The sequence below is a fragment of the Lithobates pipiens genome, unplaced genomic scaffold, assembly GCF_037356315.1.
Source record: "Lithobates pipiens isolate NorthernLeopardFrog02 unplaced genomic scaffold, aLitPip1_a1.2 Scaffold_22, whole genome shotgun sequence".
NCBI classification, from domain to species: domain Eukaryota; kingdom Metazoa; phylum Chordata; class Amphibia; order Anura; family Ranidae; genus Lithobates; species Lithobates pipiens.
The window spans coordinates 185,607,647-185,628,477 of NW_027507784.1; the positions used below are offsets into that span (position 1 = coordinate 185,607,647).

At 43.2% G+C, this 20,831-nt stretch overlaps 1 protein-coding gene across 5 annotated transcripts; it reads right to left on the reverse strand.

Annotated features, from left to right (window-relative positions):
• Nucleotides 1-1,030: 1,030 nt before the first annotated feature.
• On the reverse strand, nucleotides 1,031-20,468 carry TRA2B (transformer 2 beta homolog). Of its 5 annotated transcripts, XM_077448728.1 has the most exons (11): nucleotides 20,303-20,454; nucleotides 11,231-11,522; nucleotides 10,847-10,992; nucleotides 10,566-10,737; nucleotides 9,466-9,558; nucleotides 7,861-8,049; nucleotides 5,633-5,748; nucleotides 4,914-5,006; nucleotides 2,830-2,877; nucleotides 2,511-2,584; nucleotides 1,031-1,305 (listed from the first exon to the last, which is right to left on the reverse strand). In XM_077448728.1, exons 4-11 carry the CDS (start codon nucleotides 10,605-10,607, stop codon nucleotides 1,295-1,297), a joined length of 666 nt encoding a protein of 221 aa, XP_077304854.1. In that variant the 5' UTR covers nucleotides 10,608-10,737; nucleotides 10,847-10,992; nucleotides 11,231-11,522; nucleotides 20,303-20,454; the 3' UTR covers nucleotides 1,031-1,294. The 5 variants fall into 5 exon arrangements, with proteins under 5 accessions (XP_077304854.1, XP_077304851.1, XP_077304850.1 ...); XM_077448725.1 differs by lacking the exon at nucleotides 11,231-11,522 and having other exon boundaries at nucleotides 10,575-10,737; nucleotides 20,303-20,468; XM_077448724.1 differs by lacking the exon at nucleotides 11,231-11,522 and having other exon boundaries at nucleotides 20,303-20,468.
• Between the last annotated feature and the right edge of the window lie 363 nt (nucleotides 20,469-20,831).

Below are 20,831 nucleotides of genomic sequence, written 5' to 3' on the forward strand. Positions count from 1 at the left end.
TGTCTTTAGTTAGTTTTGAGCACATTCCATATAGTTTGAGCTAGGCACACAGTTTTTTTTGACCTTCTGTGAAAATCTGCACGAGTCTTTACATTAAAGCCTTCTACAATGGATCATCGTCTGCCCACAATGCAGAAACTAAGTTAACGCTAACTCACAACTGGATTAGTTATAGAGCAGAGGGAAGCAGTAAAGGTGGCACTTGTGCTCTGGACAGTGATGGCTGTATTAAAGCCATTAGTGGTCCAAGAATATCTGACATGGTTCCAGGAAAGGGTTGTCAGGTTGGCCACTTGTTGCAAGCCCAAAATAGATCTCGAATCAGATGCAAGGGGCCAGTGTTAGAAACCCGTTCTGGTGCAAGGGAAAGTCATTGAGCAGTTTGAGTGTTTTGCAGGCAACAGCAGAGCAAGCCCCAAAACTATTTACAGGTAACCATGTGCCGTCACCTAAAACTGGTGTTATTTCTTGGTTTGTGAAAAGAACAACCCACACATCTGTTTTAGGCATTGCCAACAGCATTTTGGGTTCAGATACAAATATCACATGATGTATTTGTAATGCAGCTTTTTAATGGTCATGATATACAAATATTTTGCTACAAAAAGGCAAATATTTAGCATTTCAAGAGTTTAATATGCAAAGATGCATCCAAACAGATGTTTAACCTTGCACTACCCATACTAAAACAAACCAAAATTAATCTTTCACCTCAATGTCATCCATTTGAAAAAAAAATATATATAAATTAGGTTGCAGTGGTTTTACATCCAAGTCCACAATGGCAAAAACATATCCTGCAAGTCTAGGCACATATTTGGAAACAGGAGTTTCCCTATTTACATTTATGTGAATGAGAACACAAAAGTAAATGATTAGGAAGGTACCAAAAGGACCATTATATTAAATACTTTCTGCCCACACGGATTTTATCACCCTGATTTATGAATGCCATAAAGTGGATGAGAACAACTATTTGAAAAAAATAATAATTGGGCAAATATAAAGGTGAAGTGGATCATAAAGAAAATATTTTTGAAAGACATTTATTTTTAAAAAGTAGTTTGAGGAAAATTGGTAATCACAAGTCAAACCATTTAAAAAATACATGCAAAACCTCTGCAAAATCTAAATCACGGGTTTGTCTACATGGAGCAGGAAAAAAAAAAAAATTATTAACAAAACTACTAGAACTTTTGTCACAAAAAAGCAGTTTATAACATACATCACTTGTAAGCATTACTGTATGCACAAAAACATTTGCTTCATATTTCAGATGGTCGAATTTCAGCTCTCAGTATCGACCTAAAAAAAAAAAACAAATACATAATTTAACACAAGAGTTCACACCCCTAGAAATTGAACAAATTAATTAAGCAAAGAATGGCAAATTAGCCAACATGTCTTTTGTACACAAAGATTCTCTCTCCTCCCATAAAGATTTAGGGAGGGAAGGATTGGTCTCCTGAAAAACAAATACCCACACCTAGTGTCCCTGTTGTATAAAAATACCTATATTGTGATCTCAGTGTGCAATGTAAATGCCATAAGAGAAACAGTTGGAAGTGAACTTGATCTGGCCTATTAAAAAATAAATAAAAAAAAGCCCGCCTAAGGCAGGCATGAGCTTGTGGTCCAGAATCCCAGTTACAAAGCATTACACAGGCAGGTTATATCACCTTCTCAATGCTTGATTTAACTCTACAATGCCACATTACCACACTGCAATCACATGCAGTTGTGGCACAAACCCATTGATCCTAATGGGCGAGTGGTGCTTTTTTTTTTTTTTTTTTTAAAGACAAAGTGTTAAAAATGCCACAGCATGTTAACAGCACCATCTGGCTGTTATTTCAGTTAAGGTGGACATCCACCTGTGAAAGGGACCCAGCTCAGGACTTATTCCTAGCATGGTATTTTGTCATCTACACTTAAATACATAGACATCCCCAGGTTCAGAAAATTGACCAACATTTCCATTTTCTCATGTGGTCCCTTGAGTAAACTGCAGGTACCGAGGAGCACCAGGCTATACACCGGGCCTCAACTTTTCTCCGAGACAAAACTGTCAAATTTGAACACTTGATAGGCATAAGTCAGTCATATTTGGGATGTCGGGTAGAATGACTGCCTGCAGTCTGAGATTCCAGTTCAGGTGCCATTCATTTTCAATTGTAGATAAAATGCAGTGCAGTTTTGCCACAGTATCAGGCACCCAAGCTGCAATACGAAGCTAGTGACCCCAAAAATGGAGCAAGAACTTTTGGGTGACAAGCTTTACTGCGAAAAAATGAATGGTACCTGAACATGCATTGTGATTTAAGATTGCGTGCAGAATTCAGAGATTCTAACCAAGATCCTAAAAAGCCAAAATGTAAAATCCTTAGAGGCTCTGGCATTTGACAGTTGAAATGGGTTAATAAAGTAAACTTGAAGTCGAAAAGCCCAAAGTACAGTTTGACATCTAAAGAAGCTACCACAGGACACAAACCAAAACGCCAAAAACTTACGGGGAGAGTAGGAACGTGATCTGGATCGAGATCTATATCCACCTCGGCTATAGTACGGCGATGGAGATCTCCTCCTAAAGAAAAATAAATAAATATGCATTACATACACTTGGAGGTTAAGTAATTGAGGTTACATGGCCATGCATTTTGCTGTGCAGACAGCCTTCATATTCCTATATTATAAGTAGCTTCAACTAGCACATTCAGAGTTGCACTGAATATATGGTTCTCATTTTTACTTTTTCACAGAATTGTTTGCAAATCTGTTCCAACTAAAAAAAAATCCACATGGGCATGTGCTGAGAAAATGTAGACTTACCTAGAAAACTGGTCCCGGTCCTGTCCACCACGCCACCCTCCGCCACCTCTGAAATACAAATACAGCACAATAAATATTTACATGCAATAGACTACCATATGAAATGTTTTTACAGCATTTAAAGTGAGCTTGTATTTTATCTATGCCAGGTGATGTAACAGTAGAATGCTTGCAATTGTGCCCCCCCCCACACACAGAAAGGTTCCAGAGAGTTTTAACCTGAAAAAAGTCCAAATCTAATCTACACACCAAACTGTGGGAGGAGGGGGGGGGGGGGGAGCACAGAAGCAGCATGATCATTCACAGCAAGCAAATATATTCCTTCAATACCAAGTAGTAAAGCGATGATTAAGACTACAGCCCGTCAAGCACTAAGAACACGTTAGCATGGCTTCTATTCTGACAATATCCCTTAAACTGGTTGAAATGCTCTGAGAGGAGGAATAAAATTTAGGATATGTGGCTTAACCTTACTGCACAAGAAAAAAAAAAAAAAAAAAAAAAGAAAGAAAAAAACGGTTCCAGCAACTTCACCCCACTGCACTCATCCCTGCAAACGCGATGCATCCAGAGGGCTCAGTTTGTCCAACTAGATTACCCATCCACACAACTGCAGGCCGACTCTCCCACCTGCCCTGGCTACAGCCATTGCAAGAAATGTGGATGGAGCTCTACTCCATGCAGCAAGCACAGACGATCTGAATAAATTGAGAGGGGAGAGGCTGATGTTTACCAGCCCCTTTCCTGAAGGAATACAGACAGCGATCACAGTACCAATGGCTTCTGTATTCTTTAATCAATGACACGTGGTAAACCATTTGTCAGTTTGTTTATGAAATATGGTAAACACTGTTTACTATCATTTTTTTTTCCTTTCATAAAAAGGAGAGAAAGACTTCACATACACAGCCTGCTCTCCCATATGGGGCAGTTGGATTGAAACAGACCACCGCCATTTCCATCCGATCCACTAGACCAGGGGTGGCCAACCCGCGGCTCTCGAGCCGCATGCGGCTCTTTGATCGGTTTCCTGCGGCTCTTGCGTTCGGGCTGGTTCAGTGACAGGCAGCCTGAGTCTCTGCACTCCTCCCACACATCATCAGCCAATCAGCATGTAGTGTCCCCAGCCCGCCACATTTGAATACATAGGCGCTGGAGTGAGGCTGAAGGGGGGCAGAGGAAGGAGAAACACGCTGTATCTGAAGCCGATGAGATACAAAAAAGGTATGACCACAAGTGTGCAGGTTACTGATCTGTCCTCCCTCTGTCTTGCTCTGTACTTTTATTTATTTTTTTAATAACTGTTTCACCTGAACACTGATAAGATCTGCTCAGCACATTCTCGGTCTGTTGATAGTGTGACACACGGCTGTCTGTTAACCATTTCAGCTTCTTTTCACTTATTTATCCAGAGCTCTGTGTGTGCTGCATGCTTTCTGTGATGTTTTTTGGAAGAATTTACTGCTAGTTCAGGCTAGAAGACCCATTAACTGTTTATTGTTATCCTGACCAGTTCACTGTTTGTAAGACAATTTGTATTTTGGAAATTAGATGAGCTGCTGTCTTCTGTCACATGGATGTACTTTCAAAGGAAGATTACTGACTTGATGAAAATGACTGGCCTGTGATCTTTGTAGTGTTAAAACAGTGTGTGTGTGAAAGTATGTGTATGAGGAAGGGATGGGGTGATGTTCATGTGTGCCCATGCGTATGATGTGGCTCTTTGCGGTAACTCGGTAAAAAATGTGGCTCTTGGTCTTGGTCTGGTTGGCCACCCCTGCACTAGACAGTTGGGGTTAATAGATCTCATCCATCCATTTTTGGTGGCCAGGATCAGATTGTGGCAGATGTCAACGGACAGGAAGGGGTGGGACAAGTTTAGATTGGTACCATGCAATTTGGTGCAGGCAGTGCACCAAGGTACCATGTGATTCACTGCAGTGTTTTTGAAAAGCGGTGTATACACAACTTGTTACGATCTAGTGCAATTTCAGCCCGCTGAATCACACAAGAATGTGTGCCAGGTATGAACTGGCCCCTCAAGCCCCAAGAATTTTTCTTCAAATGCAATTAACAGTACTAACCTGTAAGATGATCTGCTGTAGTATTCTCTGTCATCATATCCACCCCCTCTCTCGTATCCTCGGTCGTAATAATCTCTGCGACGTGAGCTTCCACTGGGTAAAAGCGAACAATTTTTTATTTTATTTTTTTTAAAAATGGTACATTTGTGATAGAAATATATATTACACACACACCTCCCCCCCGCCCCCGAACGGTCCATGCTGTCTCTGGGACCCATGTGTTTCCCAGCAGACATCAGGGTGGGGTGTAAGAGGCATAGACTCCAGCGGGAGTTTATGCCAGGAAGTGGATGCAAATAGCTTTATTATACATGTATCTGCATCCCCTGAAAAGGTGCCAAATCTGACACTGGGTGGGGGTTATAGTGAACCTCCGCTTTAAGCTACAAGGAATACTTTGCACGTTAGGCAACATTGGCTGCTGCCCAAATTGCACTGTGGCAGTCAATTGATGAACAGCCTGGGCTCAGGAGCAAGCCTGCAGGAGTGCCTCATAACAAGTGGGGACATTCACAGAGAAGGAGCAGACAGGAGCTGCTCTGTGCAAAACCATAGCAAAGTTTTTTTTGTTTTTGTTTTTTTTTTTTTTTTTAAACAGAGACCTTTAGACCTAGTGTCAGTTTTCTTTTTTTTAATGCAGTTTTCAAACCCACAGGTGAACGTTTCCAGGGAACCATGGAAACAATTATGACTAAACAGAAGAGTGGTTAGGTACTCACTAAGTTGGCCTTCCCATGTATATTCCTGGTGTAGGGGTGTGGGGCCTTTTTGTAATTGAGAAATCTACACGTATGCGTCTTCCATCAAGTTCCATTCCATTTGCACGTTCCTTTGCCTAAAAGATAAACCGCATTACATTGATTTGGAAAGCAGATGTGCGTTTTAATACTTCATAACATCAATTCAAACAGTGTGGGGGGGGGGGGGGGGGGGGATCTTCAGTACCCCGCAAACAAATTCAAAGTCAGCAGCTACAAAAACTGATGAGGCGTGAATAAGGAACTTCCCCTTCTGGGTGAAGCTCTGCTTTAAAGCAGTAGAATAACCCAAAATCTTCTCCCTGCAAATGAATGTTATAATGTGCTAGTATCTGCATCACATACTAGTACATTATAAAAGACTTACCTGAAAACCAAGCACTCCAGCCTACCGCTGTCAGGTCTTCCCTCTTAACCTGGTCTTCCTTACGTTTGCAGGCTGCAGCCACCTGACTAGAACTGCTAAATTGTTTAGGAGATACCTCCTTAAAGCGGTTCTTCACCCTAAAGGGGAAGTTCCGCTAGTATCCCTCCCCCCCTCCGGTGCCACAATCGGCACCTTTCGGGGGGGAGGGAGGTGCAGTTACCTGGATAATCCAGGTAACTGCACCCACTTCCGGCCAGACAGCCGCATGGCTCCGCCCCCGTTGTGTTCTGGGAAACACACAGTTCCCAGAGACACAGCGGGGAACCAGCGCAGTGCGACTCGCGCATGCGCAGTAGGGAACCGGGCAGTGAAGCCCTCTTGCTTCACTTCCCGATTCCCTGACAGAGGATGGCGGCGGTGGCTGCAGCGAGACGAGCGAGCGCTCGTCATCTGCCGCCGACATCGCTGGAACCTGGGACAGGCAAGTGTGATATTATTAAAAGTCAGCAGCTGCAATATTAGTAGCTGCTGGCTTTTAATATTTTTTTTTTGTGCAGCTCCTCTTTAAACAGCGTATGTTTAGAATAGATTTACTGTACCTACCAGGTAAGCCTTATATGCTTACCTGTAGGTAGAAGGTAAAAAAACCTTTACCACCACTTTAACCACTTCCATACCGGGCATATTCTGGCACTTCTATCCTAAATGTAAAAATAACCTTTTTTTTTTACGAGAAAATTACTCAACCCAAGTTTTTTTTTTTTTTTTTTTTTTTTTTTAACAGACACCATAGGGAATAAAATGGCAATCATTGCAACTTTGTCTCAGTATTTGCATAATTTTTCAAAACTATACAAAAATATAGTTTGCCCAATTTTTTTGTATAATGTGAAAGATGTTACACAGTAAACAGATTCCCAACATGTCACGCTTTAAAAATTGTGCCCACTCAAGGAATGGCCCCAACCTTAAGTACTTAAAAATCTCCATAGGTGACGATTTGAAATTGCTCTAACGCACGCGATTCCTCACATGTGGTTTGAATGGTGTTATATATGTGCGTGGGACTTGCGTGTGTTCGCTTCTAGGCACGAGCTACTGGGACAGGGGTATTTTTACATTTCATTTTTTTGATCACTTTTATTCTTATTACAAGGAATGTAAACATCCCTTGTAAGAAATATATTGTGACAAGTCCTCTTTATGGAGAGATGTTGGGTCTTATTGAGCCCGCATCTCCCCTGCAGGCTATAAAGGGGGAATAAAATAAATAATTCTCCGATCTCATGCTGACAGCCGTGATCGCAGGTTTGTTTACAATGCAGGGTCCGGGCGTGAAGAGTCAGATGACTGGTGACCATCTGGTCACCGGAAATCTATGCTTGTCCTTCGGTGGCAGGCGATTTTCTCCAGGCCCCCCAAAGGCATGGGAGAGCCCGAGGGAAGCACCAGATGGCGGCGGGGTTGGGGGGGCGAGATGTCCCTCCCACCGCCTATAAGAACGATCAAGCGGTGGAATTGCAACTACGATCGTTCAACGCGCACAGAATAACCAGCCGGAAAGGAGGATATCTGAATGATGCCTGTAGCTACAGACATCCAGATATCCCCCAACAAAGTCAAGGATATCATTTTACCATGGCCCGGTAGGAAAGTGGTTAATAGGTTAGGCACTGCTCCATAAGTGATCAGCTCCAATTAGCACCTACAAACACTGTGGGAATTTACAGAGTTTTATAAACGAAACAAGATGCTAACTTAACATAAGCAACTTTACAGACAAGAGCTGCTAGTGATTCAAGCAGCAACATTTAATCCTTACCTCCTTTGCGTCTTCAACATTTTCAAAGTAGACAAATGAGAACCCCCTGGAACGGCGAGACTGCTGATCATACACAATGGATACATCAGCTATTGGACCATACTTTGAAAATACTTCTCTTAGATCTCGTTCCGTGGTGTAAAGACTTAGGCCAAACACGCCCAAACAGCAGTTGGGATCAGGATTTGCCTGCCGTGAGAAAACATTCACATCTTAGCACTGCTCTTTTCTCAAAATACAAACGCAAATATTGCAGACAAAAAAAAGACAAACAAAATCTGTCAGGAAAGAAATATAGGAGCTTGAACTGTGGAAGTGGTGCTCAAACAGGCAGACAGGCAACAAAAGTTGTAACCAGTATTGCCTGTGGACTCCCTGCAATGAATTTTTCCTCAGCACAGAATTAGGCCCTGTTCACACCCGAGTGTTTGTTTTTGGAGCCACTCCAAAAACACTCATTTTGAATGGGCCTCCCTTCACACAAGCAGCTCATGTACTAAATTTTGGCACTGAGCCAGGCTTGTTTGCCATTGCGTTTTTTTGGCTGAGGTTTTCATGTATTTTGTCACACGTCAATCCGCAAAAATCACATTGTGCGTGGGGTGCCATTAAATAATGGCACCACAACTGCGTCATGTGATCCCAAAACGCCTTAAAGACCCTCCCGTCGCCTGCATAAACAAGGCAAGCGGCTGAACAGCCGCTGATTGTTCTTACTGTGCAGGGAATCACTGGCAGAAAAATATATATCTCTCTGAACGATGTTGGCGACCATCGCTCAGATATCCCCACTCGAAGCCCAGGAGGACATACTGCAGTTGGCAAGTGGTTAATGTAGCAGCTGCAGTGGTTCAGAAACCATAGATCAACTAAATATTGAAATTTTAGTCAGCTATAGGACCGAAGGCACAGGAAAAGCCTGAGATTTTTCAGAGGACTATTTAGAAATTTTTAAAAGGTAGGATATAAAATTTAAACTGGGGTCGTTTATGGTCTTTAACGTGCATCCCATTATAACAAACCACACAAAATCTAAAAGTGCGGCAAACAGAAGGTTCAAGCATGCAAAAACACTTTAAATATGGTTTGCTGCACACAGATAGCTACATTTATATCTCCAGATGTGGATCTTGGTCATATCCAACATTTTATTAATTGCCGCATACAATTAAACCTTGGCGACTGTGCCCCTTTAGAGCCTGCCAACCTCTCCATCACACAAGCTCTAAAAAGGTGGGAGGACCTTTAATAACCCCAAAACTCATTGGCTGTTCTGCATGTTGGTGTGAGAAAGACAGATACAAAAGCTTTTGTACTTCACACCTTTTTGCTTGGTACGCTCACTGAATTTTGTACTAATGAACCTTCAAATCTGGACGACCCGATTTAGGAAGCAAAATAGTGTTGAGAATCTTTACCAGTCATTGGATTTACTAAAAACTTGAGGGCAAAGTCTAGTGCAGCTCTGCATAGAAACCAATCAGATTCCAGGTTTTTTGTCCAAGCTTAAGTGGTTGTGAACTCAAATAGCTAAAATTGATCTAGCCTCCACGCATTTGTTCATTAAGCAGTGTGGTGTGGGTGTGTTTTTTCAATCCTAAATACCTTTTTGTCTTTGTGGTCATTTGAGGTCACGTCATCTCTGTGCTCTGTATCCCGGTCTGAGTGAGCCGAGTGGGAGGGGCCGAGATTTCCCTTCTGTTTTAGGTAAACAGTATAGTCAGTGAATGAAGGCTGGAGGGGAGGGAGGGAGGGAAGGAGGGGGAGGAGAGGAGAGGAAAGGAGGAGAGCAGTGAGATAGTGTTCTCACTACAGAGCTGACAGGGAGAGAGGAGGGGGGAGCTGCAGAGAGAGGCAGATACATATACACACACACACACACACACACACACACACACACACACACACACACACACATGAGAAGCTTGACGATGGAGACACATCCAAACCACAATCTCATGGCTCAGCAGCCATAAAACGTGGTCAGCTCACAGAGGGGAAGTCGAGACCAGGGAGAAATAGGTACAGTAGGAGATACAAAAGGGCAATAACTAGGCAAAAGCACTATGCTATAGCTTGTGCCTGAAAGGGTCAGGAGCATTTCTCTTTTGGGGTAACAACCACTAAGTTAGAAGCAGATTGGCTACTACGCACAGCTGCACCAAACATTTTGCACTCTTCGTAAACCAACCACACGGTCGTCTTGCAATCTGACTGATGAGTGTCAATCCAGCCTATTTTCATTTGTCCCACCCATTTAAAATTTCTGCAGCAAGCTCCACTAGCACAGCACTAGTAGGGCTTTACTGTGTAACATGGTGTTTCAGAAAGTTCTTGACATCTAGCAAAACAGCACACTAACACACATAAGGTGCATTACTGTAAATGGACCCAGTATACAGTAGCAAATCTTGGCATTTTAAGTACAGGTCTATTTTAAAAAGGTGCAAGCTGCTAGACTAACCCTTACTATGCAAGTAAAATTACTAGCCCCAAACAGGTTGTGTGCTGGGCGCGTCCTAGGACTCTACATGCCAAGCACTTGTTGCAGGTTAGTGGCTCATTGAGAAGTAAAGGATACAATTGCACCAGTTTCCCCTTAATAAATGTAACAGCAGTGGCAACTCCTATATTTCTACTCCCAAAACACACATTTAACATAACATTTGTGTATTGTAGTGAAAAGTGGTTATTCAAGATCATACCGAACTTACTCTACTCCCTATATGCCGCCTTCGATTTGACATGGGAGAACGACTGTGGCTGTGACGTCTTCGGTAGTCTCTACTATACGAGCGGCTTCTAGACCTTCTGTGAGACCTCGAACGAGTACGAGATCTTGTATAATGACGTCGAGAACTTCTTCTTGACCTAGATCTACAAGGGGAGAAGGAAAAAAAATTTAGTATTCTAAACATGCTACAATTTATTAAGAACACATACATTTTTCTGTACAGTAAACTTAAAGGTGTCAGTAATGGTGTACCTTGATTCAGACCTAGATCGTGACTTTGATCTTGAATGTCTGGACCCTTCTTTAGACCTTGATCGTGCAGGAGAACGCGCTGGGGAATGGCTTGCAGATTTGCCTGATCGACGAGCACTGCCGCTCCTTGAAGCAGATCGGGACTCCTGAACACAAACAAATACATTTTTACTATAAACACTTAAAATTGTTTTAATATAGATCTAAAACAAACTTGGAATTTGAAATAAAAAAACTCTGCTTTTAAATAAGTCTATAAAAGATGTCTTGTGTCTAAATTTACATAATTTCCCCTTTGTTTACCCTGTATGCATTCTTAAACAGATAATGCATGCATTTATTCTGAAAAAATGTACAGGGACACAGAAACAGACTAGTAATTACTTAGCGTAGAGAATTATGACTCCAGTTTACTTCTTATCTTAACTTCATTTTTTATTTCATTTCTTATTTCATTTCCTTCTTCATTTCTTCAGTCATTCAAATTCTGACTTCTTTTTCATCTTCCCCACTTCATACATATTTCTCAATATTCTACAAGTAGGACTTCAGCTCTGACAATTAGCATGCATAGTTTTTTTCAAATTCAGCTTCACTTATTTCTGAGCTTCAAATAATTCTCATTTAAAAAACGTGTCAAATGACGACTTCTGTATTTTCCTTCTTCAATTTTAACCTTAACAGAAAAAGAACAGGATGGAGTTTAAATTCTTCAGGATCAAAACTCTGTGACAAGTGTTAAAACACGAAAGAAAGAAAATATACCTAAATGTCAAATCATCTGATTTGTTTTTTTTTTATATTTAGACAGTTTAAATTGTAATGTAATTTTTTAACTAAAATCGATTTGAGAATTTTAACTCCAATCAAAAAAAGTGTACACTTTTCATAATGGGAACCTGCCTGATATTTTTTTTTATATTATTTCAGCATGCTTGAGGGCCCACTCGCATACAATACATATACGAAATCTGTATGCCAGCAACTCAATTACAGCTTACAAAATTAGCATTTCACAAAGCCAAGACCAAAGAATAAAAAATTGAGGTCCGCTGTTTTGTTATGAATGGGCACTGGTGGGTTGAACAGAACACTTGGCTTTATCTCACACACATTTCAATGAGGAGATTACCTGTCAGAGGCCTTGGGCTAATCAATAATGCCATATCAAGGATGTCAGGAAGTTGTATCTGGTTCACCCAAAAAGTGTTTAATTTTCAGTTCTTGATAATGTATCAGGCAACTTTGTTATGCCAACTGTCAAAGCCAAACTACAATATGAGAGAAAGCTGGAAGGAGTCACTAAGATTTTAAAAAATACACCCCCCCCCCCCCACAGTAATTTTCTGCAACATAGGTGCACCGATGAGGCGTTTTGGGATGCCATCTGAAGTGAATGGCACCACAGAGCATCAACATGTGGGACAAATGAGCCCTTACACCAGCTTGGTCCACTGACTTAATTTTCTTTGTTTGGGAGCCAAATGAGGTACTACTATCATGCAGTATGCTGAGAAGAGGCCTAGACCTGGCTGTATGGCTGAATTGTCTATGGGGGAGTCCATTACCCAACTGTGCAATTTCAAAAGGACAAAAAAAAAAAAATCCTCAAATTAATTTCAGCCGTTTTTAGTTTTCCTGAAGTTAAGCATGCATAGTTTGATAAGCTGAAGGAGCTTTGCCCATGCCTGTCACTTTCATAAAGTGGCTGAGAAAGGCAATAGCCTAAATAGGAAAATAGCCTCATTTTGTTGGACGCTTCATCATAGCCCCTTAAGCTTTATGCGCTGAAGTATATGAAGTTCTCTGTAAGCTTGTCAGACTTGGGGACCCTGGAACAAACTTAAAATACAGGCACAAAAAACACAGTATTTTAAATAGGGAAATTAATCACACCAGGAATAGTGGATTCCCTAGCACTGACAGTTATTCGTTCTCTTGACACAGCACTCTCCTCTTCTGGAGAGATTTAATTACCGTCTGATGGCTCAGCTGCATCTGCTCCTCCTTTTATAGGTACATGCTCATAATGTAATGCATATTCATGTTATAGGAAGACTGTCGTTGAGATAAAGGCTCTGACGGGGCCTTCCAAGGTTTTCTTCACACAGACCTTTGTTTTTAAACTATGCTCTGGGTGTGGTGAAAAGCATGCATTTCTTGACAGAGCTTGCCAAAAGAATCTTCAGTTAGGCTTTATGTACGGGACATTTTTACACCTCTCCTGAACTATTTAACTTGACAGATAGTAACCCACGCTTAAAACATCCATTTTTCAGCATTTACATAATGTAATGGTATAGTCAAAGCCACACATTTTCTGGATTCTCTGCGCTAGAGATGTATTTAGAGGGCCTTAGCAATAAGGCCCCTTTCACATGGGGCAGACTCCAGCAGTGGCAGTAAGCTCAGCAGATAACAGGTCCGTGCCCGCTGGAAACAAACCACATTTTTCCATCCAACTCATTCGATTGGCAGATGGATGATGATCTGCTCCCCATTGGTTTTTAGCAAACCGGATTGGATGTCAACCAGTGCATGTATGTTGACATCTGCCACTATTTAGGGCAATGGAGGGTCTGCCAAAAAAAAAAAAAAAAAAAACCTGACAGGCAGACCTGATTGTTTTTCTGTGTTCGTTGTGAAAAATGGCCTAAATGCATACAGCAGGCTAGAACCAACCATGCTTAAAGTGGTACTAAACACACAAGAGTAAAATCTGTATATGTAGCATAGCATGCTTGTTAACTGTGAAACTTAAAGAGGAAGTAAACCCTGATGGGTTTACTTCCTTTGATTCCCTGCAAAGGTTAAGCATAATGGGCTACTATGCTTTACGCATAGTAGTCCATTATGTGTCACTTATCTGACACAGGAGCCAGCGAAGTCTCCGCTGTCCCCTGTAGTCTGGAGCATCTATCTTCCGGGTATCGCTGCTCCAACCACTTACAGCGCCAAAACAGCGATGACGTCGCTCCCGCGCATGGGAGCTGCCACTAATGGCATATCGCCGTTGGCAGCTGCATGCTGCTAATGGCGATAGTGTGCCTGTGCACCGCACACAGCGGTGCCTGTCTTTTAGTAAATATCTCCTAACTAGCTGGAACGCAGTGGCCTCTTCCAGTGTAACGTTCAGGATGCCTTGACTGCACCCACACAGATGTTGAATTGGGAGCAGTGGCTGTGTCCCAGTTGAAAGCAATGGGGTGAGATGCACAGGACACCTGTACAGACAGGCATGTGGTCATGTAGGCCCTGTAAACGAGGCTTTAGGCTACAGCCAGACCTGTAAAGCAATATTTAAGAAAAAAAAACAACATGAAGAATCCTTTAAAACAAATTGATTAAAAACGGTGCAATTTCAGGGAACTTGCAGCTAATTTGTCAGATAAAATGGGGTTTACAGGTCGTCATCTCACTGAGGATTGGGGTTCAGAGGCAAGGGAGTTTTGGACACTTGTCTAAATCTTCCTGAATAGTAGTTGTTCAAGGTCAGTAACTTACAAAGTATTGAAAGCAGAATAAGGCTCCAGATCCTGCATTACTTTTAGTTTAGGCCTCTTGCACACGGGATACTTTTTCTGCTGCTCCTAGGAGCAGTTTTTTCCCCTGCCTGTAAACGCCCATCCTTTGCCTGTCCATGCACACAGAGGTGTTTAAAGGTTGGGGGGGGGGGGGGCATGAAGTGTGTCCAGGAGCAGAGGCTTTTTGGCAGAAAGTCTAAATGTGTGATATTGCAAGCAGAGCTAAGTGCACTTCTTTGACCATAGTTCTCTTGTAAACACAAACCCATTTGTGGCTCTAGTCTGTTGTATTGAGAACCTAAATATGATTTAATGGATGGAAACTTTTTTTGGCTGTGGCTGATTTGTAGCATTTTTTTTCTAGTTTGTAAAATTGTGCATCTTAAAGCAGTTGTATGGCCAAAAAAACCTCCTGTGTGTGGGAGCCTACATTCCGTCAGAGCTCTGCATTTCTGGCCCGAAATGCTGGACCTTCAGAGCGCACTCAGCGGCTGCTTGCAAGGTGGAGATCTCCTAACGGAGATTCAATTTTTTTTTTTCCCCCCTACAGGTAAGCCTTATAGGCATACCTGTAGGTAAAAATTACAAAGTGGGTAATACAACTGCTGGTTGTAAACCCTCCCCCACAACTTTGTCTCATGTAAATCGGCATAAAAAAACCTAATGAATACTGCTTGTAGATATCTCCTTACTTGCTGAGTATTGTTGCAATGCTTTTTGTTCTTTAGAATGATGTCACTGAGCATGCCCAGATCTCCCCCGATTTACAGCACACTCTCTGTGCTTATCTATCTGTTATCAGGACTTCTTACAGCACAACACTGATATCCCAGGAGGCTGTATAATCATTCAGAGCTTCCTCCTACACACCATGTGACATCACATGCAGTGTAAAGCTGGGCATGGGGCAGAAATAACTGCAGTCTATCAGCTGAAGCTGATCGGACTCACAGGCAAATGCTAGGTAATCAGCACAAGTAAATACTATAAGTCCTCTTAAAGTGCTATCTGGTATAGCCTACCTTATTTTAACATTGAAGTCTAGGCTTAAAATACTCATTTTAGAACTGCTTCTAATGCGTTTTTTTCCCCCAAACTACCCTGTAAAATGAAGATGCTTTTGGAACACTCTGGTCACATAACTGAGGGGAGAGAATGCCAACAATGGATGGAATGCCTGTGTGGGGACATTGCCCACACTTATTATGGGGTCTCTGTTGGTGGCTGTCCCCCACGGTGCCCACAGCTTATAAATCTTTTACATCAAAATACTGCCACTATATACCTTTTTGGATGAGCTGTATACCACAGTTACATCATAAACTACAGAGTTTCTCCAGTGTTGAGAATTCAGGAAGGATGTTTCCACTTCAGCCTATATACACGTGTGATGTCAATACCATGTGACCTGGCTAGCTCTGATCAACAAGTAAATAGGATCCCGGCACAGGATACAACTGAGCATGTGCAGGTCGGCTACTGTTAGCTGGCTTTCCCTATTAGACAGTGCAGGGAGGATCTGTGCATACGGGATAAACTGGCTTTTTTTTTTTTTTTTTTTTACACACAATGCATAGTATTAACCCCCTTAAAGTGGTTGTTAACCCTTGCAAACCACTTTGACCTACAGGTAAGCCTAGAATTAAGGCTTACCTGTAGGTCCAAGAATTATCTCCTAAACCTACACGGTTTAGGAGATATTTGCCAAAAAGACAAGCACCGCTGTCTATGGCGCGCGCTGTTGACAGTGATGCGGCAGCTCCCATGCGCGGGAGTGACAATGTGGTGGCTCCGTCGAATGACAGACAGAGCAGCGAGACTCACCAAGAAGATGGAGGCTCCGTACACAAGGGGACAGCAGTGACTTCGCTGGCTCCTGTGTCAGGTAAGTGACACACAATGGTCTACTATGCAGTGCATAGTAGTCAATTATGCTTTACCTTTGCAGGGAATCAAAGAGGAAGTAAACCTATCAGGGTTTACTTTCTCTTTAAAAAGGAGCTGCACCATAAAAAAAAAAATTAAAAAGTCAGCAGCTACAAATACTGCAGCTGCTGACTTAATAAATGGAAACTTACCTGTTCCAGGGTCCAGCGATGTCAGCAGCAGATGACGAGCGATCACTTGTCTCAGCTGCCCCACCGCCATCCTCTGTAAGGGAATTGGAAAGTGAAGTGTTGCGGCTTCACTGCCCGGTTCCCTACTGCTCATGCGCAAGTCGCGCTGCGCATCTCCAGTTCCCCGCTGTGTCCTAGGAACTGTGTTTCCCAGAAAACACCCCCCCATCTGCGGCTAGCTTGTCCCGCAAGTGGGTGCACATACCTGGATTATACAGGTATCTGCACCCCCCCTCCCCCCTGAAAGGAGCCAATTGTGGCACCAGAGGGGGGGGGGGTTCCGATGAGCGGACCTTCCACTTTAGGGCACTTATTTCCACAATATTTTATTCATTTTCATTAGGACACTCACTGCATCACCACAATCAGATGAAGGGGAATATTTACTAAAACTGGTGCAGCTGTGCATAGAAACCAGCTTCCAACTTCGGCTTAGACAATAAAACCTAGAAGCTGATTGGTTACCATGCAGAGCTGCAACAGATTCGGTGTGTACCAGTTTTGGTAAATCTCTTGCAGAATGTTTATACAATGCAAAAAGGTAGATCAGCGCAAGTTTTTTTTCGCTTTCCTATAGCTATAAAATGGAGATATAAATTCCAGCCGGAGGGTTAGTTTTCATTTCCATATAGCATCAGGAATAGTTTTATTGATATGGACAGCCATGGCTATACTCCTCACCAGAAAAATACATAGTGAACAGCAGATTTATCTTCCATTAAGGAATGTGTATACACCTTAGGGCCTGATGGCACCTGGTGTAAGTTAGCTCTAAGAAACATCACCCCGTGTTACATTGAGGATAACCCAGCAGACAATAACATACTCCCGGCCAACCAATCCAGCGTCATCTCCCTTCCATACATCACAAGGAATCAGGCCCTCTGATGGCACACATACTAAATATTGTAACAAAGCCTCCTGGATGGTGCGATGACATCCCCAGAGCCTCTTGCAATGCATTCTAGGCCAGTGCTTCTCAACCTTCCCAGTCAAGTCGCCCTTTAAGATTCTGCACAATCTCAAAGAACCCATTCTAAAAAGTAAACTAAGTTTTACATAATGCAACATCCACAGAACACCCGACATTAGAGGCAATTTGTTCTTCCGAAGTGTAGCCACTTTTGCACACTGGTATTGACTTGGTCAAAACATTTTTTGCGTGTCTTCTCTCCCCACACTGCTAAAGTGACCCCAGGGCGAGGGGGTCATACAAAGATGCTGTACAGGCGCCGATGTCCCCCTTATCAACCAATGACGTTAGAATAATGATGGCTGGCCTGCCCAGTGACCAATGCTGTAAAGTTGCACAATGAAAACTTGAAGTTTTGTGCAAAAAGGAGGGGGGCTTGATCAACTTGCTTGTATGCCATTTTTTTTTGGGGCATTTTGCCAAGAACCCGGAAGGCACCCTGGCTGAAAGGCTAGGCAAGAAATGCAAGCCAGATAACTTATGTCCAAACAAGTTGTTTTCTTAGTCTGAGTGGGGTAGAACCTGCCAGATTTCTACTGCCAACTGAGGCTGTTCTAATAGGTTCACATATATGCGTGTTGGAATGGGAGCAAAATGACAGGTCCCAATACACAAACACTACTCTTTAGTAAATGAACCATTGTTAATAGCACCCCAAACCACACAGAGCAGCAACCTCATGGGTCTTGGCTGGCTCCCCGGCTACTTGTAAATGCAATCCAGTGGATGGTTAGCCGCTTTGATTGCTTTTACAAGAGAGCCGACTACCAGCTCTAAACCCTGCTAAATATATTTAACAAAAAAAAAAAAAAACACCCCTCTTGGCCAGTGCTCGGATTTGCAATGCAGACAGCATGCGATTTGCACCACATCCCTGTGGATATCAAACAATGTCTGTGCAGAGCAATTTCATCCACAAATTTTGTGCAGGACCCTCTTTTTTGATCAGGACCGCCGCGGCGGTCCTGAGGAGCTGCGGCAGGAGTTTTTAAGCGAGGCTTCAGCCTAGTCGACTAGGCCAAAGCTGCGGCCTCGCCTAAAAACTCCTGCCCGTAGCTCCTCGGGACCCGCACGGTGTCGGAGAAAAAAAAAATGATTTGCTGAAATTTTGAATCTATTTGACCTCTCAATTCAAGATTGAAATCTATTTCCAACCCTACATGAACGCTGTGCGATTGCACAGGGTGGGAAGCTAACAGGATTGGATGCGTTTCCCGCATTGCACAAGTGTGAATTCAGTTTTCCCCTCACTTCCTGTCCAGTTAAGGTTTTTCCCAGACATTAAGCCTAGGCTCAACACTGACATCAGGAATGAAGCGGTGCGAGTTCAGCTGAACATGCACGATTTCATTCCCACGTCAGTCCTGACTACGTTTTTTGGGGGGGTGTCAGTGATTTCAGACACATGCAAGTTTCTGCCCAGATTCCTATTGAACTTAAACCCCAAAGTCACCAAAAGTCAGTCAGAAAACTACTTTTAAAGGTGCCATTGCCGGCAATCGCTGCCGATTTGCCATGTGATTTTCCATGCCAAGCCGCTGCAATGTGAACCGGGGATAAAGAGGGAAGGTCAACATCACGGACATACATTTCTGTCCAATCCTTTCCTCAGTACAGCTTTTGTTCAATTTCCTTTAGATTTACCTTAAGCTACGTAGTGCAAGAGCCTGCATATAAACTGAAAGTTTAGGTTTGAACCTTACGTTTTGGTAAATATATCTATATAAAAAAAAAATTTGTATAGTGTGTTTAGCTCAAGACCCCTTTCATGCGTTTTTGCACCAGAAGTAGTGCCTGTTAACTGCCTCATACTGAGGCGCTTGTGGGCCGTCACAATGAGTCCAAGCAGCATGTTCGGGGTGGTTTGGGAACGCTGTATACACCGCCCATTGCAACAAATGGGCAGTGCTTCCAAAGTGTGGCAACATGGGAGTTTTTAACCCCTTCTAGCCCCACTAAGAGCAGTAAAGCACCGCTAAAGCGAGCGTTGCTTTACCGCTTATGAGTGGAGCTTTGAGTGTGAAAGCAGCCCAAGGAAGGATTAGAGAAGAGGTCTCAGCTATCTGGGGCTGCCTTACGCTAGCCACACACACACCAGTCAAAAAAAAAAAAAAAAAAAAAAATCACTCGAATCCGAAAACCACGGTGAGAACAAATAATATTGCCATTGTGTAAAGACAGAATATCGAAGGAGAAATCGTTCCACAGACATGAATACGTTTCTCATTGGTTTCGTCGGGTCACATAAGCGAAGTATCAACCGTTCCATTTTTAAAAAGGGGCGAGAAACACTTTTACCTTTGTATTTACCAGCCGTTCAGCACAAGTTTCCCGAAACGAGTAAATTTTCTATTTGTGCCCATTAACTGGACGACAAACTGCGTCCAAATAAGAGCTTGTCATGTAGTGCATGGAGACTCGCCTCACCTCCTGTGTGGTGGACACAAAGCCTCACATAGACGTCTAATATCTCCACTCTACACGGCTGGCCATGGAGCTCTGTGGTGTAGAGCGAAGGTGTGAGGAGAAGGCCGGGAAGGCCTCTCGATGTCCCGGAACTCCGCCATGTCGGCGCACTGAGGAGCCATCTTATGTCCGCTCAGCACACAAAATGGCGGCAGACGCCTCACACAGCCGGCCCGGCCCCCGCACCACACCGAGCTATAAGACACCCACCTCACCCCCACAGGACACCCCGATCACACTCAGCCCCGGGGATACACCTTTCCCGGGCATTTCACCATTTGCCGCCAATCACACGAATATCCGCGCCCCATGGAAATCTCCGCCCGTGTAGCCCCCCACTGAGGTAGGTACACGGCCACACACACTCATTACTAACCCGATCGGCATAATTCGGCTCCCCGTTGTCGCTCATCTTTGCTGTCCGATGTCCGCCAGCCGAGAACAGGAGCCCAAAGACACGAGCCTGCTCAGGACGGCGCGATAATAAGCGGGGAGGCTGAGGAAAGCCTTCCACGCCGCCCACTTCCTCCTTCCCGTCCTATCAGCGCCCTCCTTCACTACCCCTCTTAGCTCCTCCCTTTGTTAGTGCTGCCTTGTGTGCTTCCGTGTAATCGTTATGTATTGTGCACTAATCCTATCAGTCTATTCGATTTACACCGTCATTTATATTGTAGAACTATAGGCAAATCTTTTTTATTTTGGATAGAGTAAGGGAAAGAAATATGCTCTGTCAAAACATTTTTTTTTACCATCTGTGTCCCATCGTGGAGACTATCCTTCACTTCCTGTCCCAGAGACAAACAGGAAGTGAGGAAATCCCTACAAAATAAGGGAACCCCTCAGGTCACCAGAACTAGTGTCCCCATTGGAAGGTCTCCCCTCTAATACTTTTCTGGGGACAGCCT

Coding starts and splice junctions, on each gene's coding strand:
- TRA2B (XM_077448724.1), bottom strand. CDS start 20,338: ATGAGCGACAACGGGGAGCCGAATTATGCCGATCGG. Junction 10,993..20,302: donor AGCCGAATTATGCCGATCGG/GTTAGTAATGAG, acceptor GTTTGTGTTCAG/GAGTCCCGATCTGCTTCAAG. Junction 10,738..10,846: donor CGATCTAGGTCTGAATCAAG/GTACACCATTAC, acceptor CTCCCCTTGTAG/ATCTAGGTCAAGAAGAAGTT.